This window comes from Eschrichtius robustus, chromosome 14 (genome assembly GCF_028021215.1).
Source record: "Eschrichtius robustus isolate mEscRob2 chromosome 14, mEscRob2.pri, whole genome shotgun sequence".
In the NCBI taxonomy this organism is placed as follows: domain Eukaryota; kingdom Metazoa; phylum Chordata; class Mammalia; order Artiodactyla; family Eschrichtiidae; genus Eschrichtius; species Eschrichtius robustus.
In genome coordinates this window covers 25,569,693-25,596,214 of record NC_090837.1, presented here as the reverse complement: position 1 = coordinate 25,596,214, position 26,522 = coordinate 25,569,693, and the positions used below count along the sequence as shown (strand labels likewise).

Genomic DNA, 26,522 nt, shown 5'->3' with positions numbered 1-26,522 from the left:
GCTGAGGTATTGTCCTGGGGGCCCTGGAAACCAAACAGTGTGTGACCAGGACAATCAGATGTGGACATGGCCCACACAGAGGAGGAAGCATGGAAGCCGGTGGGGAAGGTGGACAGACTTCCATTCCTGCAGCGACCCAATTCCCTGTTCTCGAATGTTCTCTGGGGAGAGGGGGGGTGGTTCCTGGGTGACAGTGAAACCATCCCTCGCAAGAGTCCCAAGACTCCATCCTCTATCTTGATTTCCGAAAGGATAAGAGGATTCTGTTCACCTCTGAGGATGGTTGAGTTCAGGACACCAAATGCAGAAAGAAAAATGAGCAGAGAGCACGACTTCTGAATGACAATGAGGACATTTTATTGAGAGTTGATTGGGTGCAGGAGGGAGCAGGGTGGGTGGGTAGACCCTCCAGGGGTCCTGTGGCTCCCGTCCCCTGAGGGTGGGGGGACCAGGACCTAAGGGCACTCGGAGGGCGACACTGTCTTCTCCACGGGGCTCCCCTCGTGCGTGACCTGGCAGCTGACGCTGTTGTAAGATTTCCACTCGCTGGCCGTCAGGGCCAGGTAGCTGCTGGCCGCGTACTTGTTGTTGCTCTGTTTCGAGGGCTGGCTGGTCTCCACGCCCCTGGTGATGGTGGTGCTGTCTGCCTTCCAGACCACCTTCACGCTGCCCGGGTAGAAGTCATTGATGAGACACACCAGGGTGGCCTTGTTGGCGCTGAGCTCCTCAGTGGAGGGAGCGAACAGAGTGACCGAGGGCGCGGACTTGGGCTGACCTGCAAAGTGGGGGAGAGACGGGAGGTGACTGGGGCAGCGTCCATCGCGGGAGCCCCTGACCTCAGGAGAAGTGGGCACAGGTGCCCAAAGTCCAGTGCATGGATCCCAGGCGGGCCCTTGCTCCCCCGAGGTCAGGCAGCCATGGCTGGGGTCGCTCACCTTCTGTCGGGGGATCCTCAGTGCCCGACTCCTGGGAGTTCGGGGCTCCCTTGCAAGTCTCCATCTCTTGCTCAGGCTCCCACGTCCCATAAACCACATCCCACCCTCTGCTCCCTGGTGCTGCCTGGCGTCCACCCTGAGGTCCCCTCTTTCCTCTGGGTGTCTGTCCGTCCTGGGCATCTGTCTGTCTGAGATCTTCCCCTGGTTCTTGTCCGGTGTCCTCACACAGGCCGTCTGTCTGACCCCGTTCAGGCTCTCTTCCCTTTCAGGGCGGGGGTTTGCTGCCCACAGTCCCCCTGACGCCAGCCTCGCAGCCCCCAACCCTCTAGGGCTGCCACAGAGACCACAGAGACCCCTCTAGGGCTGCCAGGGTGGAGGGAGCGTCAACCCCGGGGCTGGGGTCCAGGGAGTCCCACAAATGAGAGTTTCCATGTGGGTGCATGTTATGTTCTGAGCCTGGGGCTGTGTCTGTTCTGAGGGGTCCCCTGACCTGTGAAGTCCCGCTGGGGATCTGTCTGTCCTAGGACATCTGTCTGCCTGGCCGGGTCAGTTCCTGTCACCTGTCCCTATGAGGAGTCCCCACCCTGGGCGTCTGAGCTAGGGGCTCACGTCCAGTGTGTAACTGGGTGAGGTGACCGTTAAGGCCCGAGTGTCCTGAGGTCTGTGCGGCCTGGGGTGTCCTGCTTGCTGGGAGGAGGATGGGGACCTAGCACCCTGAGGCCACCTTCTCAACGGGACACTCGTCCACCCTTCCCCCGTGTACTGTTCCCTCCTCCTCTCTCCAAGTCCCCTGGCTTTGGGGTCCCTCACTAGCCCCCATTTGGGTCCCTGAGCAGAAAGATCCCAGGATGACACCCATGCTCTGTCCAGCCCTTTCCAGTGTCCTTCCCACATCCCTGGACCCGGTGCCCCAGCCTGAGACCACCCATTCCTTGGGCCTCAGCCCCTCCGTTCTCCTCAGACCCCGGGGATGGGCACCCTGAGGAGGGAGCTGAGATGCCAGCATCCAGAGAAGAAGGGCCTGGAGGGAAGGCTCGGGGTGGGCAGAGCGAGGGGTGGCAGGAGGGTCACTGAGCCCGTCCCCACCATGTCCACCGGTTTCTGTGAAGAACGACAGGCTTGGGGGGGATGGACAGCCTAGAAGGGTGAAGGTGACAGGCTCCAGAGAGTGAGACTCCAGCCCCAGACAGGAGGGAAAAGACAAGAAAATCTGCCCAAATTTCACTGTGGACCCTGAAGAGGAGGGGAAGGGGGAGACTCACCCAGGACGGTCAGCTTGGTCCCTCCGCCGAGCACAGCACACAGTGACACAGCCTCGAACATAAACCCTCCTGACACGCCCTCCACCTCCTGCCCAGGCCCACCTGCAGCTGCACAGAGGCCCCAGGGCCACCCTCCTTGTCATGGGGGCTGGTCTGGCCTCGGGGAGGATGAGGGGGGGACCCCACCCCACCAGCAACTTCACCCCTGGGAAGCGGAGCTCCATCCATCCCCAGTCATGGGAGGTGCAGGAGAGACATCTGGGTGTCACATCACATCCCAGGGAACTTCCTTTCTTGGAGGAGGCGGTGGCCCCTGGAGAGCAGCTTGGGGGGGTGTTGTGGTGGCAGAATGAGTAGCCTGTTTACAGCCTGGAGGGGATGGAGATGTGCCCTCTGCAGATTGAGGCCCGGGACATTCTTGAGGCTCTGCTCGTCCTAGAGGCACGTCCAACACGGCCATGTTTGTAGTAACTTGCGTGTGTGTGTGAGCGTGTGTGTGCATCTAAAGGTGTAGCTATGAGATCCTACATTAGCACTTAGGACAGTCGTCTGTGATGATCTCAGATCCCATTCTGAGCTCCTGAGGAAGTGCATCAGTTCACAGACAAACCCACGGCACCTTCCCAGAACCTGATTCTGGACCTCGAGCTCAAGGGGCCCATCGTCCACCTTGGACACTTGGACATGGGGCACTTGTGGTGGAGTCAGTGGTGGGCTGACTTTTAAAGGGTCAGAGAGAGAAAGGCTGGCCTCAGTCCCAGGGCCTTGAAGGCAGCTGGGACCCTCCTGACACAAGTGGAAGGAGGGCTATCTAGGGGGAGTGTGGGATGAGTGACCAGGGTCAGGGACTGAGGGTCCTGTGCAGAGTGTGACAGGAAAGCCTGGGGGAGGGGCACAGGGCCGTTTCCCTAGGGAGGTGGGAGCAAGAGGGGCCCTGAGGAGGGGGACGCTCTAGGATGAGGTCATGGGGAATTACCAGGGTGGGTTTTGAGCAAAAGGACACATGGAATCGGAGGGTCATCATATATAGGACCGACAGACTCTCGAGGGGGAACACAATCCAGAATGTGATGCTGAGGATTCCAGGGAAGGGAGCTGAGGTATTGTCCTGGGGGCCCTGGCAACCAAACAGTGTGTGACCAGGACAATCAGATGTGGACATGGCCCACACAGAGGAGGAAGCATGGAAGCCGGTGGGGAAGGTGGACAGACTTCCATTCCTGCAGCGACCCAATTCCCTGTTCTCGAATGTTCTCTGGGGGGGGGGGGTTCCTGGGTGACAGTGAAACCATCCCTCGCAAGAGTCCCAAGACTCCATCCTCTATCTTGATTTCTGAAAGGATAAGAGGATTTTGTTCACCTCTGAGGATGGTTGAGTTCAGGACACCAAATGCAGAAAGAAAAATGAGCAGAGAGCACGACTTCTGAATGACAATGAGGACATTTTATTGAGAGTTGATTGGGTGCAGGAGGGAGGGCTGGGGGGAGCAGGGTGGGTGGGTAGACCCTCCAGGGGTCCTGTGGCTCCCGTCCCCTGAGGGTGGGGGGACCAGGACCTAAGGGCACTCGGAGGGCGACACTGTCTTCTCCACGGGGCTCCCCTCGTGCGTGACCTGGCAGCTGACGCTGTTGTAAGATTTCCACTCGCTGGCCGTCAGGGCCAGGTAGCTGCTGGCCGCGTACTTGTTGTTGCTCTGTTTCGAGGGCTGGCTGGTCTCCACGCCCCTGGTGATGGTGGTGCCGTCTGCCTTCCAGACCACCTTCACGCTGCCCGGGTAGAAGTCATTGATGAGACACACCAGGGTGGCCTTGTTGGCGCTGAGCTCCTCAGTGGAGGGAGCGAACAGAGTGACCGAGGGCGCGGACTTGGGCTGACCTGCAAAGTGGGGGAGAGACGGGAGGTGACTGGGGCAGCGTCCATCGCGGGAGCCCCTGACCTCAGGAGAAGTGGGCACAGGTGCCCAAAGTCCAGTGCATGGATCCCAGGCGGGCCCTTGCTCCCCCGAGGTCAGGCAGCCATGGCTGGGGTCGCTCACCTTCTGTCGGGGGATCCTCAGTGCCCGACTCCTGGGAGTTCGGGGCTCCCTTGCAAGTCTCCATCTCTTGCTCAGGCTCCCACGTCCCATAAACCACATCCCACCCTCTGCTCCCTGGTGCTGCCTGGCGTCCACCCTGAGGTCCCCTCTTTCCTCTGGGTGTCTGTCCGTCCTGGGCATCTGTCTGTCTGAGATCTTCCCCTGGTTCTTGTCCGGTGTCCTCACACAGGCCGTCTGTCTGACCCCGTTCAGGCTCTCTTCCCTTTCAGGGCGGGGGTTTGCTGCCCACAGTCCCCCTGACGCCAGCCTCGCAGCCCCCAACCCTCTAGGGCTGCCACAGAGACCACAGAGACCCCTCTAGGGCTGCCAGGGTGGAGGGAGCGTCAACCCCGGGGCTGGGGTCCAGGGAGTCCCACAAATGAGAGTTTCCATGTGGGTGCATGTTATGTTCTGAGCCTGGGGCTGTGTCTGTTCTGAGGGGTCCCCTGACCTGTGAAGTCCCGCTGGGGATCTGTCTGTCCTAGGACATCTGTCTGCCTGGCCGGGTCAGTTCCTGTCACCTGTCCCTATGAGGAGTCCCCACCCTGGGCGTCTGAGCTAGGGGCTCACGTCCAGTGTGTAACTGGGTGAGGTGACCGTTAAGGCCCGAGTGTCCTGAGGTCTGTGCGGCCTGGGGTGTCCTGCTTGCTGGGAGGAGGATGGGGACCTAGCACCCTGAGGCCACCTTCTCAACGGGACACTCGTCCACCCTTCCCCCGTGTACTGTTCCCTCCTCCTCTCTCCAAGTCCCCTGGCTTTGGGGTCCCTCACTAGCCCCCATTTGGGTCCCTGAGCAGAAAGATCCCAGGATGACACCCATGCTCTGTCCAGCCCTTTCCAGTGTCCTTCCCACATCCCTGGACCCGGTGCCCCAGCCTGAGACCACCCATTCCTTGGGCCTCAGCCCCTCCGTTCTCCTCAGACCCCGGGGATGGGCACCCTGAGGAGGGAGCTGAGATGCCAGCATCCAGAGAAGAAGGGCCTGGAGGGAAGGCTCGGGGTGGGCAGAGCGAGGGGTGGCAGGAGGGTCACTGAGCCCGTCCCCACCATGTCCACCGGTTTCTGTGAAGAACGACAGGCTTGGGGGGGATGGACAGCCTAGAAGGGTGAAGGTGACAGGCTCCAGAGAGTGAGACCCCAGCCCCAGACAGGAGGGAAAAGACAAGAAAATCTGCCCAAATTTCACTGTGGACCCTGAAGAGGAGGGGAAGGGGGAGACTCACCCAGGACGGTCAGCTTGGTCCCTCCGCCGAGCACAGCACACAGTGACACAGCCTCGAACATAAACCCTCCTGACACGCCCTCCACCTCCTGCCCAGGCCCACCTGCAGCTGCACAGAGGCCCCAGGGCCACCCTCCTTGTCATGGGGGCTGGTCTGGCCTCGGGGAGGATGAGGGGGGGACCCCACCCCACCAGCAACTTCACCCCTGGGAAGCGGAGCTCCATCCATCCCCAGTCATGGGAGGTGCAGGAGAGACATCTGGGTGTCACATCACATCCCAGGGAACTTCCTTTCTTGGAGGAGGCGGTGGCCCCTGGAGAGCAGCTTGGGGGGGTGTTGTGGTGGCAGAATGAGTAGCCTGTTTACAGCCTGGAGGGGATGGAGATGTGCCCTCTGCAGATTGAGGCCCGGGACATTCTTGAGGCTCTGCTCGTCCTAGAGGCATGTCCAACACGGCCATGTTTGTAGTAACTTGCGTGTGTGTGTGAGCGTGTGTGTGCATCTAAAGGTGTAGCTATGAGATCCTACGTTAGCACTTAGGACAGTCGTCTGTGATGATCTCAGATCCCATTCTGAGCTCCTGAGGAAGTGCATCAGTTCACAGACAAACCCACGGCACCTTCCCAGAACCTGATTCTGGACCTCGAGCTCAAGGGGCCCATCGTCCACCTTGGACACTTGGACATGGGGCACTTGTGGTGGAGTCAGTGGTGGGCTGACTTCTAAAGGGTCAGAGAGAGAAAGGCTGGCCTCAGTCCCAGGGCCTTGAAGGCAGCTGGGACCCTCCTGACACAAGTGGAAGGAGGGCTATCTAGGGGGAGTGTGGGATGAGTGACCAGGGTCAGGGACTGAGGGTCCTGTGCAGAGTGTGACAGGAAAGCTTAGGGAAGGGGCACAGGGCCGTTTCCCTAGGGAGGTGGGAGCAAGAGGGGCCCTGAGGAGGGGGACACTCTAGGATGAGGTCATGGGGAATTACCAGGGTGGGTTTTGAGCAAAAGGACACATGGAATCGGAGGGTCATCATATATAGGACCGACAGACTCTCGAGGGGGAACACAATCCAGAATGTGATGCTGAGGATTCCAGGGAAGGGAGCTGAGGTATTGTCCTGGGGGCCCTGGCAACCAAACAGTGTGTGACCAGGACAATCAGATGTGGACGTGGCCCACACAGAGGAGGAAGCATGGAAGCCGGTGAGGAAGGTGGACAGACTTCCATTCCTGCAGTGACCCAATTCCCTGTTCTCGAATGTTCTCTGGGGGGAGGGGGGGGCGGTTCCTGGGTGACAGTGAAACCATCCCTCGCAAGAGTCCCAAGACTCCATCCTCTATCTTGATTTCTGAAAGGATAAGAGGATTTTGTTCACCTCTGAGGACAGTTGAGTTCAGGACACCAAATGCAGAAAGAAAAATGAGCAGAGAGCACGACTTCTGAATGACAATGAGGACATTTTATTGAGAGTTGATTGGGTGCAGGAGGGAGGGCTGGGGGGAGCAGGGTGGGTGGGTAGACCCTCCAGGGGTCCTGTGGCTCCCGTCCCCTGAGGGTGGGGGGACCAGGACCTAAGGGCACTCGGAGGGCGACACTGTCTTCTCCACGGGGCTCCCCTCGTGCGTGACCTGGCAGCTGACGCTGTCGTAAGATTTCCACTCGCTGTCCGTCAGGGCCAGGTAGCTGCTGGCCACGTACTTGTTGTTGCTCTGTTTCGAGGGCTGGCTGGTCTCCACGCCCCTGGTGATGGTGGTGCCGTCTGCCTTCCAGACCACCTTCACGCTGCCCGGGTAGAAGTCATTGATGAGACACACCAGCGTGGACTTGTTGGCGCTGAGCTCCTCAGTGGAGGGAGTGAACAGAGTGACCGAGGGCGCGGACTTGGGCTGACCTGCAAAGTGGGGGAGAGACGGGAGGTGACTGGGGCAGCGTCCATCGCGGGAGCCCCTGACCTCAGGAGAAGCGGGCACAGGTGCCCAAAGTCCAGTGCATGGATCCCAGGCGGGCCCTTGCTCCCCCGAGGTCAGGCAGCCATGGCTGGGGTCGCTCACCTTCTGTCGGGGGATCCTCAGAAACTCTACCATGTCACCCTCCCAGGTGACCCGTCCAAGCCATTCCATCTGCAGCCTCAGTGTCCCTGTGTGTAACCGGGCAGCTCTCCTCCCTCCTCCTGGTCCCTGGAGTCTGACTTTGAAATCTGGCCCCGACCTCCTGAGCCCTCAGCCCAGCATCAGGCCCCCACATGGCTTCATCCTTCAGGAGCCCAGATGCCTTCTCTGTGAACCGGGGTCCCCCACCCCACCTGCCAGGATCCTGACTGTGTATGGAGAGGCCCCGATGCGGAGCCATGTGCACAGCGGGACCTGGAGCCTCCTCTCCTTGTCGGGCACCAGCTCTGCCCCAGCCTGGCCTCAGCCGTTCCGGCGAGGGCTGGGTCCGCCTCACCATAGCCCCGGGGGCTCCTCCGAGGCCCTGCCCATCTCCCCGTACCTCTGCCCTGACTGCAAGGCCCCTCGCCTTGGCTGTCTTCTTGGAGCTGCTCGCCCAGAGGACGGCACAGCTGCCCCCATGCAGCACCTCTGACGACTCTGATTTTATGGGGCAGCTGTGAGCTCTGAGCCCCTGTTCGTGATCTCCTGAGTCTTATGCAACCTTTGAGGCAGGTGGAGGCCGACCCTTGGACAGGTGTGATCCCTGGGCCCCAGGGGGTCAGGGCTCCAGGGACAGAGAAGTTCTGCCCTACAGGACTCGCTCCGTTCTGACCACCATCCTGGGAGCCTCTGGTCACCTTTTCCCAATTCACCTGTGTCTCCATGTCCCTGTGTCCTCACAGCCCAGCCGGGGCCCAGAGAGCCTCAGCCCGGAGTGAGTGGGACCCCTCTCTCTGCCCTCCGTGGGCCTCCCTCGGGCTGCTCCTCTGTGTCCCTGGAGGCTGGGTCATAGCTCCAGCCATGTCCCCGACCTCCTTTGTGGCCCTCAGCCCAGACCCTGGGGTTTGGAGACTGTCTCCAAGGCCACCCTAGTGCCCCTTGTCAGAACAAGCCTCTGGTCCCTACGCCAGTGTCTGCCCTAGAAGAGGGGAAGGAGCCCCCATTCCTGGGCCAAACCCCAGCCCAGGCCCCTGGACGGGCCATGTCCAACCGTTGGACTCTGGAGGTGGCTGCTCCTGCGGTTGGGGTCCTTCCTGCTGGTTACCCCAAGACCAACTTGCCTCCCCAGGCCCCAAGGAGAAAGGTGGGGGTCGGTCCTTAAGCTGGGAGGGCAGAGGGGAAGCAGCCCCCAGAGAGAAAAAAGTGACTTTCCCGAGACAGCAGAGGGTGGGACAGGCTGGGAAAGACGTGAGAGCCACTTACCTAGGACGGTGAGCTGGGTCCCGCCACCGAAGACGTACCACAGTGACTGAGACTCGGACCAAAACCCGCTGGGCCAGCACCTGGGGCCTGTCCCCTGGGGGCCAGGATGGAGCAGGGAACTGCTGGGCATGATGGGCTCAGAGCTGCAGCAGGCGGGGCTGTGTCCTCGGGCTGGGCAGCCAGCCCCCCAGAGGCTGGGGCACCCCTGGGTGTCCCCATGCCCAGCCCCCTGTCTGAGGAAGGAGCCACTCACACCTTGTGAGTCCAATGTGTCCCCCCCACTCTGAGGCTGTCCTGTGACCACTGAATCCTCAGTGCTGATGGTGCTGCTGAGTGCCGAGTCCCCTCGGGTGGCCACGTGGTGTGGCAGAGTGAGTCCTGAGCTGGCTTGGACCTGCCCGACCTCTCCTGGCCTCATTTTAGGGCCTCTGGGTGTTCCTTCCCCATAATTTCCCACAGTCCAGCCAGGTAGCTTCCTCCCTGGGCCTGTGGACACCAGGTCATTCCCGGGGGGTCCCCCATGTGGGGACCCCCTGCCCTGTTGTCTCCACACATTGAGACACAGTTCAGTTCCTCCTCTTTCATGAAGCCTTCTCTGCTCTCTCAGATCATTGTCTTTCTGTCCATTTGTTTGTCCATCCATCATCCATCCATCCATCCATCCATCATCCGTCTATCATTCGTCCATCCATCCATCCATCCATCCATCCATGTATCCATCATCCATCCATCATTTGTCCATCTGTCCAACAATGATCCCCAAGCACCTGTCTGCCAGGCACTGTTTCACAGGCTGGGACGTGGTATGGGGAGCCCTCTTCCTCTCACCCCCATCTCTCCCTGAAACTTCTCAGGTCAAGGCCAACAAGGTCCCCATCCTGGTCACGCCTGAGGTCCCTTCCCAGTCCCCTGTGTTTTCCCATTCTCTCTGCCTCTGACCCACATTGTGCACTCTGACAACTGCCCAGTGGTCTTGCATCCTTATTTCCAGTCCTGACCTCTCTTTCTGGCTCTAGATTTATGCACATTCTGCCTCCTGAATGCATCTCTGCTTGAATGCCCTACAGACACCTCAAACTCAACATCCCCCATCTAAACTCCTCACAGTTCCCTGCAAACTTGCTGCCCCTCATTGTTCTCACTTCAGTAGATCTCTCCTCAAGCCAGAGGCCTGGAGTCATCCCAGAATGCTTTCCCCTCATTGAATCACCCTCTGTGTTCTAGGCATCCTACTACAACACAAAATACCTTTAAAATACTCAGAAAAAGAAAAAACACCCAAACCTCACCCTAAGAGTTTATGATGACAAGAATCCTCAGGCTTTGCCAAATCTGATTGTATCTCCCAATGAAGTTTATCTAAGTCAGAAGGTAACCCTTTGCATTGGGACAAGAATTTTTTAAATTCAGCGGTGGAACTATTTGGTCATGGTTGTGTTTAAGGTGTGCACATAAGATTTTTGAAACAAAATTTAACAGAACAGCAATATAAATTCAACACTTATTTCTGATTAAAGAAAGCAAATATCCAGCCTTTTATTAAGTTAATTATCTAAGGAAACATCCTCAACTTGATAAAGAGTATCTCCCGAAACTTATAGCAACCTTCACATTTAAAGGTAAAACCATCTTAAAGGTCAGGGTTCCCACTCTTACTTTTATTATTCAACATATTCTACAGATTCGAGCCAATGAAGTGAGATGAGGTGGGGGAAAGAGTGTGTTAGGAAAAATGAGATAAAATTGTTCTTTGCAGATGATGGGCTAGTTTACTTCAAAAAAAACCAAAAAAACAAAACAAAACCCAAGACAATCAGCTGAAGGACTATTAGAACTAATACAAGAGTTAACCAAAATGATTGAACACAAGAGCAATAGGTAACTATTGAGGAGATGAAATTTGGGAAACACTGACAACCTCAATAAAAATTCTATTAAAAGCCCTAGGAATAAACTTAACACAAAATGTGCAAGATTTGTATGGATAAAATATAACACAATTTGACTAATGGACACAACAGCAAAGACATCAATTCCCCTTAAATGAATCCATATACTTCATGAAATTACAAGCACAACATCAAAGGAATAATTTTTGAAAATTAGTGAACCGATTCTAAAGTCCAACAGTAAGAATAATGATGGAGAATAGACACAAATATCCTGAATGAGAATAATAACGACGGGGTTGTTCTCTACCAGGTATCAAAACACATTGTAAAGCTACAATAATTAAAACAGGGTAGAAAGGATGTGGGAATTGATCATTAGATCAACAGAACCACAGAGAGGATGTGATAAATCCATAATTCATTATTGGATAAAAGCTATGTTTGTATTCAACAAATACCTGATGATTGGCTCTCCATTTGGAAAATATATAAGGTTATATTCCTACCTACACAAAAATAAACTCCAGGTGAAGTAAAAACAAACACCAAAACAATGAAAGTACCCGAATAAAATAGAAAAAAAAATAGAAATGAATATGCCTTCCCTATGTTTGCCACAGATCACAGACACTGTAAAGAAAAACCACCAATCTGACATGTAAAAATTAAAAAGGTTTTATGGTGAAAGACCCCACAAACAAAAGGTGTAAAACAGATCAGGGAAAAATATTTACAATGTACATACTTAATAAGGGGTTACTATCCCAAATAGATGGAGAGTTTCTTATAGATCTTTAAGAAAATACAACCAAACGAACGAAAAATAAACCAGGCAAAATTATGACTGGTGAATTCACAGAAAAAATAAAATCAGTCAATAAAAATATGAAAGAAAAATAAACTTCACCAACGATCAAATAAACAGACAACAAACACTTTTGTTCTCATTTTTGCTCATCAGACGTGCAAAATAAAAAAAGATCCACCCTGTCACATTATTGGCAACAATGGAGAGAGAAAGGCACTGTCATTCACTGTGGTGAGAGTAAGTTGGAACAGACTTTTGGGAGGACCACTGGCATCTCCTATGAAAATTTCAAAGCCTGTTCTCTCTGATCCAGCAATCCCACTTTTAGGCATCTATCCCATGGAGATACACAGTGTAGTTAGTATGGGTACACAGCTACACACGTGGGGGTTTCCATGTAGCATCTCTTGTAATTTACATTTTTAAGTGGAAACAACCTAAATGTCCATTAACAGGGGAATCATTAAAGGCATGCTGCTTCATCCAAACTTTGAAGTCTTACAAAGCTGTGTGGAGAACATGGGGGATCCCTATGGGCTGATACAGAAAATCTCAACAGACTGTTGAAAAAGCTAGTTGCAGGCTAATATACTTCTGTGCTTAATCTTTTTTTAAAACACATATTACTCTGGTATTAAAAATTATTTTAGAAGATAAAAATGAAATATATCTTCTTATGAACATTTTCATAACTACAGAAAATTATAAAGTAAAAATTGAAACTAGGTGAAATCCCACCTAGTGCCAGAGACACACCATTGACATTTTTCTACATTTTCTGACAGGCTTTTGAAAATGCACACATACTTTAAAAACCCAATTTCAGAAATACAATTTTGGAGGTTTGTGTGAGATTCCTTATGATGGATATTCCATGCTGTATTTTGTCACACCCTTTCTGCTGGATATTTAGGTTATTTCCAGTTTTCTCCCATCATTAATAATGTTGAGTTTCTTGCTTGTAAACCTTTGGTTACATCTTTGGTTGTTTCCCCCCACCCTCTGCTCAGGATGAATTCCTAGAAGTGGAATTACACAATTTAAAGAAATACGCTTTCTTTTATGACTCACTGCATATTGCTAAAAAGGGTGTACATTTTAGTCTTTTATAGACAGTTCATGACTGTGCCCGTTCCTCCCCATCATGATAATGTCACTTTAAATTCACTTGCCAATTCCATAGGAGATATTGGTACCTGGTCACCGTGGACCAGCACCCCCTCCCCATTGACTTTCCACTGCCCCTTCTCCATCCTCTAATCTGGCCTCACACTGGTCTCTGATCTGGAGCCATTTTTTCAAAACACGAACCTGACTCTGACAGCTCCCCACTTAAATCCTTCAGTGACTCCTCCTGGACACCAGGATAAAGGATGAGGTGTACAAGACCCCGGCGGTCTGCACCCCACTCTCCCTGGCTCCGGAAGCTTCCTGCGGGCCTGTGCCACCTCACTATCCTCCTCGGACCCCCCACCATTCCCTCTGCCTGGAGCGCCCCATCACGTGTCAGCACCCTGGATCTGTAAGACCATCTCGGGCATCCCCCCCTCCCATCTTACTGCTCCTAAAATGGCCCATGGGTCTGCCCAATGCCTGGACATGATCCCACTTGTTTCAGGCTTGGCCCCAATAAACTCTCAGGAACTTAGTTGAGGGGTTGGCCTCCTTGGGGGACACCAAGCCAAACCTTTGCTTCCTTCTCTGGATGCCTTGTAGACTGCCCCTTCTCTTGCACCATTTTCTTAAAACACAGGACATGCTGGCCTGTTCAGTCCTGGGATTTCTATAGTCCTGGGACCATGCCCATGTGCTGTGTGAACTTGGGCAGGTTGCCTCACCTTTCTGGACCTCTAACCCTGTCTGTAAGATGGGGATGACGGCAGGACCTGCCTTGTGGGGCTGCTGCCCCTAAAGTGATTAGTGCCTTCTGGGTACGTCCTGCCCCTGCCGCCCTGTTTCTGTCCTGCTCAGAGGTCCAGGGCGAGGCAAGTGAGGCACCAGTCTTGGACACAAAACTTAAGGGACGCCAAAAAACCCCAGTCATTGAGATAAATAATACTTTAATACAATATTAAGAAAGAAAAATCAATACAAACAAATCCACACTAGACAAAATGTCAACACTTTAAATAAAGCCACTGTCTGCTCAGGCCCCTTCTTTACGAATGATTCTCCCTTCTTGCCCCTCTCCTCTATAGTCATTCACCCCTGCGCCCCGTCAAAGGGACCTCCAGTCCCCCTGTACCACAACTCCCTCGGCCTCTTACCTGTCCCACAGTCTCCGCAGGCTGGATGGGATTCTTCCTGCCGGGGCTTCCTTGTGGGGGGCCATGCTGCCATCGGGGGCAGCAGGCCATGGATTCCCATGGCCAGGCTCAGCACTATTAGAGGCCAGGGCTGCCTGGGGACAGAGCTCTGACCCCTGGGGTCCTCATGTACCCTCAGGGTCAAACGCTCCTCGGCCGACCTGCTGGTGTGGGCTCCCTGGAGGGGGATCGGCAGGTGCCCCCAGTTCCCCTCACTGGCAGTGGCCGTCCCAGCTCATCCTGGCCCTCATGACCCTGTCCTCTGCCTGGGCCTTTTCTGTCCCTGCCCCCAGCACCCGGCCCCCTTCAGGATCCATGGCTGTTACTCCTGGGGCCTCTCCCAGCGGGGCCTTTGCTAACTGCTCTGCTGTGGTCAGGATCCAGGGCTCAAGGGCTTCACAGCAAAGCCCGCCCACCAGCCCCGCCCCCGGGTCCCTGCCTCGGGCACATCCGCCCTGTTCTCCTTCCCTGTTCTGCGACGGCATCCCCGGGCTGTGGAGCACCTCCCTGGGGCCTGGAGGGGCCAGGGAGAGCAGCCGAGTGCCCGTGGAATGAGTCAGTGAGGCCTAAGTGCAGTGGGCTGGGGCTTCTCTTCTGACCAGTCCTCCAGCTTGGTCCCTGCAGCCTTCACTCCGGCTAGTCAAGATTGCCCTTCCTTGGTTGGTTTGGCCAAGCCTGCCTGGTGTCCTTGGTCAACTCCTCACTCAGCTTCTCAGCCAGGCAACGGCCCTGCGGGAGTGATTCTATACCCCTCGTTCAAGGAGAAACGTTAAGTCATGAATGTTGACACCATCCAGACCGAGGTTCCCTCTGGATCTCAGTTTCCTTATCTGTAAAATGGGGGCAGTTCCTTTGCCGCAGGAAGGCCGTGAGGATCAGTGTGATCACGTGTCTGCTTAGGTTGGGGTCCGTTTTGAAGCCCAGGAAGATAACACATGATACAGTGATGAGAGGGATGCTGTTTATCCAGTGCTGACAACCGGGCCGGCTCCCTGCTGAGCTAAGATTTTTTTTTTTTCTCCCCTGTTTGAAGATGAAGAAATTGATGTTCAATCAGATTCCGTACTTTCCTGATGCCACACCGTCAAGAGGCCTGGCCCTCACACAGCTCCAGGGCGTGCCCCTCTCTCTAGGTCCCGGTGCTGTATAGGAAGAACTCCATGTGGCAGGTTGAAAGTTTCCACTTGTCACAGCCAGCACCTACCCTCTGGCTTTCCAGTTGCTCTCCAGCCACAGGAGCTCTAATACCTATGTCAAGTCCAGCTCTGCAGCCCTCCCAATCTTCTGTTTCAGCAAATCTGAAAGAGGCCTCCCAGGGATGAACCCCAAAGTGACTTTCCTGGGAGGGCCCTTTCAGAGGTGTCTGGCCCGTGTTTTGAGGCAGATGCTCCTTAACTTTCCTGCTACATTTGGTGAAAATCAGTCCAGCCTGTTCCATGGGATGCGTTAACAGGCACACAGCCTGGGACTTCATTTCCTTCACACAGATAAGGGTCCCTGGGAGACAATGTCTACGGATCTCTGTATTTCTGCATGTCTCACGAGCAAAGGAACGGATTGCCTTTGTTTTGGATCATCTTTTCGAGGATGTTTGTGTAATGAACGACCCGGAGGGTAGAGATAGCGGCTCCCTCTGGAGCAAAACATGCTTACTGTCCGGCAGAAAAGATTTGGGGTCCCCAGCTTGGATGTGCAGGTGTCTCCTGTCCCCTTTGCATCACCCTGTGGGGCTCAGAGAACCAGTGCAGGGCGATGCTGATATGCCGGCTGCCTCTCTTGCTGGGAGTGACAAGCTGGCCTTTGTCTCCAACCCAGCATCTTGTGTCCACCAGCATCTGTGCAACTGCGGCAGGCTCACTTTTTAGCTTACGGGCAGGAACAAATTCCAGACCCTCCACAGCTCTTGATAATGACGGTTGTGATGGGGGAAGGAGGGAACGAAGGTGATGATGGTGATCAAAACCTCACAGTTTGACCAAACTCATAAAGCAGCTTTGGAGGAACCCCAGGCTGCCGGGCCCGGTGCTGAGGGCTGGACTACACAGCACACACACACAGATCCCTGGCCTTGAACATGGGCCAGGCACTGAATGGTAACGGGGTGTGGGCGCCCTACCAGCCATCATGCAGGATATGGGGGAGCCCCTGGGAGGCCCTGATCCAGTCCAGCTTCTCCCCATTGTGGTGCTTGGCCCACTCCAGCCTCATACCTGGGTTCCTTGTACCTTGGGGCCTGGGGTGGGGTTCCTGCCAGGGTCCAGGCTGAAGCTGTTCCCTCACAGCACCCCTGTGTGGGTGTGACACTCACCCACTGCCCGGGGCCCAGAAGCTGTGGTTCCCCCGAGGACAGCCCCAGGTCTTGGGGAGAAGGGGCTGTCCCTGAATTCAGTGACCCCAGCTACTCCCCATGACCTGCCCTGCACCTGTTGTTGCTACAGACCACATATTCCTGTGGTGGCCATGGTTGGAAATCCGGGTCTGGCTGGTCCCTGGAGACCCTCGGGGGATGGGCAGGGCCTTCCCAGCTGGTGCAGCTGCAGCTCTGGCCACCCGGGCCTGTCCCCACCACCTCCCTGGACCGAGAATGGCCGAGGGCTGGATTCAGGCTGAGCCAGAGAGGTCTGGGTCCAGCTCTCCTGCTCAGCAGACCCCCTGCTCAGGGTCCCTGGCTCCTCTGTGCCCCGCCCCCACCCGTCTCCCCTGGAGCGGAGGGGTGTGTCATGTCCCGTCACTTCTGCCCTGCTCCCGTGTCAGAGGGCGCCCCCTGCCTCCTGCTGGTCAGCCCCCTGCCCATTCTCCATCCCACAGGCCCCAGAGACCCTGCCTATAGTCACAGTGGACTCTTCTCTCCCAGGCCCAGGTCTCCCCAGCTCCCCACTCCCCTCCATCCCCAAAACTTAAGCGCTGGTCCTTCTCTTAACATCTTCAGCGTTTTACTCTTGGGGCCTGGAGGGTCTGAGGCAGAGGGGGACAAAGTGTCCATCTGGAGATATGACAAAGTTTCTGGAATCAGGATCTGGCTCTGTGGTTCCTGAGTCCCCTCTGAAGGGTGCCCGGGGAACCCTGAAGATCCCGGCTCCTCTGGCAGTCCTGGGGGTGCAGCCCCCACCTGCACTCTCCTCCAGCAAATGGGGAGAGAATCCTGCTGCTTCTGGAGATGTCACAGACTCACCGACCTGGTAGCTCCTTCTACAGATGAAGAAACTGAAGCACAGAGAGGGAGAGTTTCTTTCCTAAGACACACAGCTACTTGGTGTAAAGACCGTGTCCTGGGACTTACCAGTACCAGCTGGAGACCTGGGAGGACCAGACTTTTTGGACATGGGGGTGGGCCCAGCCTGGAACTGGGGGCTTTGGAAAATTTCCGTGCTTTAACCTCTAACTCTCCCAGTCCAGCCGTCGGGGATGCAGCCTGACTGGGAGGGCCTGGTAGGGGGCAGCAGAAACCAGCTGTCAAGGGAAGCAACGCCCAGAAAATGTGGCTCTCAGAAGTGGGAGGCGGGAGACCTGGGGGTCGGAGTGGGGGGTTCCTGTGAGGGGGAGGAAGGGGTGCAGGGGCTGGACTCCGTTCTTCATCTTCCTGGAGCCCTGGCTTGTCCTGGGCTGGGGGTTGCTTAAGGTGAGTCACACCAGTGCATGGTCAGATCCTGACTTTACTTACTGTTTCAGTGCTTTACTCATATGGATTTTGGGGGGCTTTAATTTCAATTTTAAAAAATATTGCATTAAATATTATTATTATTATTATTATTTTTTTTAATTTGGCCGTGCCATGGGGCTTACGGGATCTTAGTTCCCCGACCAGGGATTGAACCCGTGACCTCGTCAGTGAAAGCGTGGAGTCCTAACCACTGGACCTCCAGGGAATTCCCAAAATATTATTTTTCATTTTTCATCATTTTAATGTTGATCTCACCAGACACATCCTTTAATTTTCAGTGATTTATGACGTTCCTCAAAATGCCCACTAACACGTTTACTTGTATTGACAAATACAGTGGGAAGGCTTCTAACAGAACTTGGTCCGAATAGTACATTTGGCAGTGAGGACTGGCTGTGCAAATTAGATCACTCGGTCAGACTCTTCCATAGATTGAATGATTCAAGTCAGCAGCCTCAGGTTTTGGAGGAAGCATATACTCAAAGCACATGATAAGATGCAAGTATTTTTCTCAAAAGATACCGTATTGGCAAAGATGCACTAAGATGACAGATATTTAAATTTTCCCCAATCTTTATATCTTCTTACACAAGGGGCCTCTTAAGTAAAGGAGTAATACATTTAACTAGTAAGTTCTGCTCAAGCCTTCTCGGTGTTTATCTCCGAGAAAATGAATGACAAGTGGCTGGGTGACACCTCTCTGAGGGTGGTTCCCCGAAAAGCTGACTCTGGGATGGAGCCGGCTTGCAGGCTCTCCCAGTAATATGAGGCAATGAGCCCTCATCCCTGAGGGGTCTGGAAGTGCATTGAACTGCCTCCCACACGAGTCCTCTTGAAGTCGGGTGGTGTCCAATCCTTTGCTTTCCACAAAATTACAAGAGTATGAAACGGAGCTGTCAGCTGATAAATCATTTAGAGAAACTATTTTTGACCATCAACCATGAACGATTTTTGGCATATAACTAGGAAGGAGTTCATATCAGGCAGTGACACTGTATTACAAGACTCCTATTGATGGACCAAAGTTTCTCCGTGTTTCATATAGAAACGCAAGCCAGGACAGCTTTGATGCTGGACTTACTTCATTCTAGAGGTAAATTATATTAATTGATGGATCCATGAATCAACACTAGTTAATAGTTATTTATGAAAATGTCAGTGCATTTATGTTGTTTTGATCAAACTCTGCTGCTAATAATTAACAATGTGGGAGAAACCTTTTGGCACTTAAAATCACGGGAAATGAAACAAATTCAAAAATTTTAAATGAATGTACATTATTATGACAGAGATGTATGATAGGATAATGAATGAGATTTTCAGGTATGAAAATGTATGAGCAGACCAAACGTAGTAAGGGATGTGGAATGAAAACAAGTCTAAGGAGAAGGAAAGATGGATGTTATAGAAGAATTTTAAGGACAGTGGATATCAAATCATGATGATTTTTAGACTCCGATGAATATATGTAAAGGAGTGATGTGAAAATTTTACAATCTTCTGATGACAATTTTCAGATGTCAAGTTACAAGGGAGCAGGCATCGTGGGGAAGCCCAGTTCTTAGAGGGTTGTGGGCAATGGTGTTGAGGGCCTGCCTCAGGGTGTTGCAGGGAGGCCCTGGGTCTCAGTGCAGGACGATCAAGCACAAGTGACAAGAATGACCTCCGTGAGTCAGGGGCCACCAGCGGCCACCAGGGGCCAGAAGCTTTCCTTCCTGTATCTGGAATCTTCCCCCCACTCCTGAGAGAAGCCAGTGGAGAAGCTGAGCCTGGAGAGGGGACACGGCTGTCCTAGGACTCAGCTGGCAATGGGAACCCTCTGGCTCAAGGGTGCTGACGACAGTCTCCATGACTCAGGACCGAATCCCCACTCGCCATTTCTCAGCAGGATAAACAGAGGCCCTGAGAGCACAGAGGACACCCGAGCCTCAGGCCTGCCCTCCAGCTGCTCCGAGGTGGGTGGAGTGAGTGCCGAGCCAGGCAGGGAGGTTAGGGTCTCACTTCCCCATCTGCCTGTGGCACCGTGAGTCACTGCCAGCTGCTGCCACTGCCATCAGCTACTGCACAGTAATAGTTGCCCTTGTCCTCGGCCTGGGCCCCGCTGATGGTCAGGCTGGCTGTGTTCCCTGAGTTGGATCCTGAGAACCGGTGAGGGATGCCAGAGGGCCTCTCGTCATCATGATAGATGACCAGCACTGGGGCCTGGCCCAGCTTCTGCTGGCACCAGTAAGCACTTTTACTTCCAATGTTGTTCCCCCCACACGTGATCCTGGCCGTCTGTCCCAGGGACACTGACACCAAGGGCGACTGAGTCAGTTCATAGGAGGACACAGTGCCTGCAGGAGAGAAAAGGACAGGTGGGCTGGAGTTGAAGAACCCATGTCCAGAGACCCCCACCTGCCTGGCCTGGACTAAGCTCCAAAGATTCTCTGGGCCCCGAGGGCGCCCCCTCCCATCAGTCTCAGCCCCAGTGGCCCATGGGCCTGGCTGGTGGATGGAGCCTCTGAACAAATGAGAACCCCCCTCACTTTCTCTGGCAGGCGCAGCCTCTCTGGGCTCACACACAGCAGTGAGCACAGTGGGGAGCTTTCAGCCCCTCCAGCCCCCCATCCTGCGGCAGGGCCAGGAGTCTCCTGACCCCACGGGCAGCGCCCTGCTGAGCTCAGAGTCAGGGCCACGCCTGTCCCCGAGTCCTGGGCCAGGTGTGGGTGGACCCTGGGGGCAGCACCTGTGCAGTGAGCCAGGAGGCCGAGGAGGAGGGGGGTCCAGGCCATGGTGGAGGCACCCCGAGTCTGCTCCCCGAGGCCCAGGCTGGGCTGGGTTGCTCCCAGGCCTCTCTTATCCCCTTGCTGGAGAGAGAGCTGCTGGGGATGCAAATCAGCCAGAGCCCAGGGGGGCTGCCTGGGGAACTCTGTGGTTTCAGAGAAGGGCTCAGCCCCCAGGGACACGGAGAGGGAGGGGTGGCCCCTGCAGACCCCACCTCGGCCCGGGGGGTCCTCCTCCACCTGCTGGTCCCATGGTCTGGGGGTGACATCTCCACCCCAGTCTGAGTCCTGGCCTCACTCCTGGATGGGCCTGGCCACTGAGAGCTCAGAGGTGGGTCTGTATTCTCTGAACCCATTCCATGGGTGACACTAGGAGGCTTAGACTGTACAGGATTCTCCCCCGGATCACAGCTCCCGGGCCCAAGACTGAATAAAATTCACGGTTTGACAAAGCACATGGAGTGTTCCAGGCCATCGCGGTGCTGTGTCTGCCCTGGGCTGTGAGCTCCTGGGGCTGTGTCTCAGTGTCCCCATCGTGCCTCAGGGGCAGGAACAGACAAGGGGCTAAAAGAAATGTTTGCTCTATGAGAGAATGAGAGGGGGCTTCAGGGTTTAATAACTCTGCAAGGGAATGTCAATCCTAATCCATTTCCCTTCAGTTGCTGGGAAAAGATATACGTCCTAAACATCACAATTATGGAAAACTGATTGAGTGACTGCTGTGTGTCAGATACTGGGAAACAGGAAGTGTGGAAATTTCTGGTTCCCCCCCTTCCCTGTGAGGGGTAAGTGAAGGGACAGGTTGGGGGGGCAGTGGGAGAGCTTCCAGGGAGTAGGAGCAGCTGTGTCTGGAGGACGGGGGCTCTGAGCACAGGGAGGGGAGTGGCAACGTGTGGTCACAGGAAGGATGAGCATTTCCGGACTGCGGTGGCTTTTTAGCGGTATTAGGTGGGCTGGCAGTGGGTGTGGGGCAAGGAAACAGGCACCGTCTCCAAGAGCAGGACTTGGGACACACGGAGACAGAAGTATGTACTTGAGAGTGAAGGTGACACTGTAGAAACAGAAGGACACTTGTCCTCAGGTGTGAGGTCCTGGTTACTCCTTCCCCGGCACTGGAGCCCTGACGCCCAGGACACCACTCCTCCAGGTGGCTCTGCCGGGCTACCTCTGCTGCCCCCTGGTGGCCGCTCCACACTGGAGGCGGAGACTCAGTTCTAGGTGTAGATTCAGAGCACACTGCTCAGGTGGTGATTCCCTGATCCAGGGATGGTGACCCCAGTCAGGAATTACTCCCCGTCCGTAGCTCTGTCTGCCTCACGTCCTGGCACGAGGGGCTGAGATTACCCGTGAAGATATGAACGGGCTCATCTGGAAGAGGAGGGGGCTGGGCTCACGGAGGCATCCCTGCTCCTGTATGTGGGGTGGTGGGAGGTCACGCAGGTGGGATGGGCAGTTGGGGACACCTCCCTCAGGGGGTGGCTCTTATTGGTGCCAGCTGTGGGTATGGGCCTGATGCGGGGTGGCGGCTACAGCTCCAAAGGCACGGTTAGGACCACACCCACCGGGAAATGTTCATTCAGACCCACTTTGGGCTGGCACATTCCCTCCAGGGAATTCAGCATGAACAGGACACAGTCCCTGCTTGAAGGGTGTTTCCATCCTGTGTGTGGGGCAGTGCAGGGGACACAGTGGCTTTGCACACCTGGCAGAGAATCTCCACCACCGTCACCTACACATTGCCTGCAGTGTTTATTTAAAAGCCAAACACTTGCTTCTTCAAGGTCTCTGGCTGTCAGGTTTGACCAGGTGGCCCAGCGCTGTTCTATGGGATGTAAGGGTCCGTTGGCTGGAGTTTATCTCGGGGAACTCTTGCTCTTGTAAAGGAAAGTAATAGCAGGAATTGACGCAGATCCTTTCCTCTTGAACATGGTGTGATAGCTGGAGCTGCAGCAGCCATCCTGAGGTCTGTCATCCACAAGAATGAAAGCAAGGCCAACATATAGGGACAAGGGACCTGGATGCTGGCAAGATCTTGGGTCCCACGTGGAATCTGTGATCACCCAGAGAACAAAAGAAGTCTTCCCTCAGACTTATCTTGGTGAGACTACAATAGGTCCCGCCTGTTCATGCCTCTGCTTTTCATCAGTGAGTCCTGAAATTAAAAAAAATATGTATTCTGACCAAGCAGGGAAAGTCTGAGCACAAATGCATCAGTTAACGAAACTAGTGATGGGGAAAGAACCCCATCATGGTGTGTGCTGTGGGGATAATTAATCCAGAGAAGAGACAGACAATGACAGGCAGGCTGCTCTGTAATCAGAGGTTGGGGGCCTCCCCAAAGGGGTAACTCTGGAGCTGCCCTCAGGACCGGGGAGAACCAAGTAGTAAGAAGTGAGTGTGGGAAGGGCTGAGTCTTGGCCAGTGGGGAGGAGTCGGCTGTGTTGGAGGATCTGAAAGGACAGGGCAAACTTGAGGGATATGGGATGTAAACCCAGCTCAGGGCCAGTGTAATATGTTCTCTGAGTTAAGAATTTGAGGGGCAGGAACGACATGTATCAGGTGGGGCAAAGGGGATTCACACGTAGTAAATCCGGGTCTTTGCAGCTGCTTAACACAGGATGGAGCCCGGGGAGCAGGAATGGGATTGACACAGGTGGGTTGAGACCACCCCCTTGGCCTTCTCTACTTTACCTGAGGGCTGAAGAGGGCTCTCCCCTGCCAAGTATCCACCATGCAGCCGTGCTGGGGCTTTAGCTGCTGCATGTGCCTCTGGTCCTGAGCCCTGTCTACTGTCCCGTGTGGCTGACCGGTCACTGCCTTCCATAAATGTCTGCAGATTTGCTGCTGTGACTGGGAGCCCAGGACTCGAGGAGCTCACTTGACAGGGAAAGGCAGGGGCTGAGAGAGGGAATGACAATGCCAAGGTCACCTGGGGGCTAGAGAGAAGAGAGATGTCTTAATCCCTAAATAATAGCCTCTTCTGAGTGTTCTAGAACCAGACTGGGCCAGGAGGGGGCTGTGGGAAATTCTCAGCCTGAATTGTAGATTCTTCCTGTCAGTTCTCCCCACTGCCTCTGGGGGCGCTGCTGCACCTCCCCTGGGGCCGTCTGACACCTGGGAGGCTGACAATGCCCTGCTCCCCGTGGGGCTGAACAGAAAGCCCAAGGACAGCACACTCCAGACTCAAAGCAACGAGAGCAGCCTTTTCATGATCTCTCCTCTGGAGGAATCCTGGGATTACTGCTTAGGTCTTAGGGATTCGGTGCATAAAATATCATCTGTTGCTGATTCATGGTCCATTAGTGTGACAAGTTAATTGTACATTTAATAATTTGTAATTGTCAATACTTTTTGAATGTAATTTTTTCCCATGTGGTTTCCATCCTCCAAATTAGACACCCACCCTCATGCAAGACAGGAGTGCACTTGGAGGAAACTTTTGGCTTTTCTTTAAAAAAAAAATCCACAGGTGACATTTTAATATTTCTAATGTGGACTTTTCCCCTGGAGAATCTAGAATTCTGTGTGAAGCAGGAGATCTATGTGCCATTGTTCAGGTTGTCACATGTTTGTTTAAGCATTCTCCAGGGAAATGGTCTTTGGGTGTAAATTCACTGTTTTCCAAGGTCACCCAGAAATTACCTCATTGTATGTCTACGAGTTTGGACACTGGCTTTTTTTGTGAGGAAGGCCATGCATTGTAGGATGTCAAGGTTTTATTTCTTTACAAGAAGGAGAAACATATCCAGCCAACTGATGGGTCAATAGCTGTGCAAAAATCAACCCAGCTCCTCCCCGGATCCTGTTTCAGATGAAGACTAAGGCTTTGGTATAACAGGGGTGTCTACTGTGAAATTGGGGCCCTATTTTGAAACAGAACAGATGTTCTCAGTGGCCCCATGACTTACAACACCTACTCATAGGACAGCATGATAGTGGTGACAGTTTTCAGTCATCACTTTGGATAGAGAAATCGTTTTTTGCCAGTTTCTTTCACAAACATTCTCACCGTAGCTTATTGGTCTCCAATGCAACTTTTTATAAAAATTCAGGGACAACCAGATCTAACTGGGGATTTTGAAGAGCACATTGTGGATTTAGGTGGGAAAGCAGAGACTTGGGGGTATATATAACCTCCTCGGGTTCCTGATGAGCATGCTGGGAACAGCTGGCCAACTTAGATCGGGTTCCCTGGAAGCCGACTCTGAGATGTTAGGTGCATGTCCTGGAAATCTGGAAGGAGATGAGGAAGGGAGACTGGGCAGAGGGGAAGGGACCCAGGATTTGGTCACACAAATGAGGACTCAGGGTTCTGCAGGAAAGTTAAAGCTGGCCCGTTCGGGTCATCCTAAACTGAGTCAGAGCCTGGGGATGGTGGCCTCAGGCATCATTCACCTGACCCTCTCTGACCAGTGGGATAAACTGGGGTGGGGAGCAGTTTTCTGCACCAACAGCATTTCCCAGTGAGGGCACCGCTGTGAGTTGTCACAGGCTCCCAGCAGCTGTGGATGAGTAGACGAGGCCGGAAGAGAGAAGGAGGTAGATGCCAGAATGCCCACTGCTCTGGTGTGTTCCATTCAGAATCCCAGCTGCCATGGGAGCCTGGGGCTTCAGCATCAGATGGGATGGGACATTCTGTGGTCAAATCCTAGACAGTTGGGCCAAGAGGGGCCCAGTGACCACGATATGGAAATGTGGGGAAAACTATCACTGGAGGGATGTGTCCCTCTGTCTGTCCTTCCATAAGGGCCTCTGTCCGAAGTTCCCAACCTGGCCTGACAGCAGTAGGACAGCCTGGTCCTGCCAGCCCATAATCTACTCCTGAGCCCCCTGGGCAGAGCCTGCCTGGAGGGCTGGGAGGAGGGGCAGCCTGGGGAGCTCAGATCTGGGGGAACTGGGCCAGACCTGTCACTGTTTGTCCACAGTCCTCCTGGGGCTGGAGGAGAGTGTGAGCCAGACGGGGAGGGGTTTTGTGTCTCACTTCCCCGTCTGCCTGTGTCACTGTGATGATAATCACTGCTGTCTGCTGACCCACAGTAATAGTCAGCCTCGTCCTCGGCCCGGGCCCCGCTGATCGTCAGAGTGGCTGTGTTGCCTGAGCTGGAACCAGAGAATCGGTCAGGGATCCCTGTGGGCTGGTTGCTACCATCATAAATAACCAGCACAGGGGCCTGGCCTGGCTTCTGCTGGTACCAGGAAACATAATAGCTTCCTAAGCTGTCTCCCTGGCAGGTGATCCTGGCCATCTGTCCCAAGGACACGGACACCGCAGGTGGCTGAGTCAGCTCAGAAGAGGCCACAGAACCTGCAAGAGAGGAGAGGAGAGTGAGGGTGAGGAAGGGGGTCTCATCCCTGCAGCCTCATGCCCCCTGCAGCAGCTCCTGTGCTGAGCTGAAGTTCAGGACCAGACTGAGCTCTGGTCACTTTTCGGGCTGAGCCTGGGGGCAGCACCTGTGCAGAGAGTGAGGAGGGCGAGCAGGAGAGGGGTCCAGGCCATGGTGGAGAGGCCCTGAGCTCTGCCTCTGAGCTCACAGCTGGGGTGGGGCCTCTGGGCCTCTCTTATCCTCAGAAGGGCTGTCCTTATGCAAATCTCCTTCCTGCCACCTCTGGCCTTGTGACCGGCTCCCTGCTAAGCAGAGAACAGCTGGGATCCAAGGAGGAGTTAAACTGGGACCTGAGTTCCAGGCCTGAGCCCAGGTCCCCAGAACTCTCTCTGGTGCTGAGTGAGAAAGGCTGCCCCTGCCCCAGCATGTGCGCACACCTCTCAGTCTGCTCCTGGGCTCCCCTCTGGGCCTTGGGGACACACAGGCGTCCTCTCTGGGGATGAGGTTGTCGTGTGGTGGGCTGGACAGTGCTGGAAGCTGGCACTGCGGGGACCACGGTCATGCTGCTGCGAGAGCCCAGAATTCCAGCAGCAGACACAGTGACACTGGTCATGTACCTCTGGCAGAATTTTTATTATATTTCTTTAAAGTTTTTGTTTTTTTATTTTTCGAAGTATAGTTGATTTACAATGTTGTTTTAGTTTTAGGTGCACAGCAAAGTGATTCAAATCAACATATATATTTTTTTTCATTTTACGTTTAAAAAAAAGGAAAAATGTCTTCCTTATCTAGACCTAGGCAAGAATTCTTGGACTTCACAATACATGCATGATTTGTAAAAGGAAGAAGATAAATTGAAATGTATTAAAATGAAAAGCATTTGTTCTATAAAAGTCCTTTTCATGGAGTTGAAAAATCCAGTAAAGT

At 54.2% G+C, this 26,522-nt stretch overlaps 2 protein-coding genes across 2 annotated transcripts; both read right to left on the bottom strand.

The window, feature by feature from the left end:
• Positions 1–388: 388 nt before the first annotated feature.
• LOC137776807 (immunoglobulin lambda-1 light chain-like) lies at positions 389–25,768 on the bottom strand. The gene is made up of 5 exons (XM_068563495.1): positions 25,723–25,768; positions 25,303–25,576; positions 21,666–21,681; positions 8,840–8,885; positions 389–775 (listed from the first exon to the last, which is right to left on the bottom strand). The coding sequence occupies exons 1-5, from the start codon at positions 25,766–25,768 to the stop codon at positions 456–458; spliced, it is 702 nt and encodes a 233-aa protein (XP_068419596.1). The 3' UTR covers positions 389–455.
• On the bottom strand, positions 3,657–5,556 carry IGLL5 (immunoglobulin lambda like polypeptide 5). Its single transcript, XM_068563697.1, has 2 exons — positions 5,496–5,556; positions 3,657–4,073 (listed from the first exon to the last, which is right to left on the bottom strand). The coding sequence occupies exons 1-2, from the start codon at positions 5,554–5,556 to the stop codon at positions 3,754–3,756; spliced, it is 381 nt and encodes a 126-aa protein (XP_068419798.1). The 3' UTR covers positions 3,657–3,753.
• Positions 25,769–26,522: the final 754 nt, after the last annotated feature.

What these genes read in the sequence shown, in the direction of transcription:
- IGLL5 (XM_068563697.1), bottom strand. Translation starts at nt 5,556, where the DNA reads ATGTTCGAGGCTGTGTCACTGTGTGCTGTGCTCGGCGGAGGGACCAAG. An exon ending in GACCAAGCTGACCGTCCTGG is followed by an intron (nt 4,074 to 5,495) that starts GTGAGTCTCCCC and finishes CCCACTTTGCAG; the next exon opens with GTCAGCCCAAGTCCGCGCCC.
- LOC137776807 (XM_068563495.1), bottom strand. Translation starts at nt 25,768, where the DNA reads ATGGCCTGGACCCCTCTCCTGCTCGCCCTCCTCACTCTCTGCACAG. An exon ending in CCTCCTCACTCTCTGCACAG is followed by an intron (nt 25,577 to 25,722) that starts GTGCTGCCCCCA and finishes CCTCTCTTGCAG; the next exon opens with GTTCTGTGGCCTCTTCTGAG. An exon ending in GACCCAGCTCACCGTCCTAG is followed by an intron (nt 776 to 8,839) that starts GTAAGTGGCTCT and finishes CCCACTTTGCAG; the next exon opens with GTCAGCCCAAGTCCGCGCCC.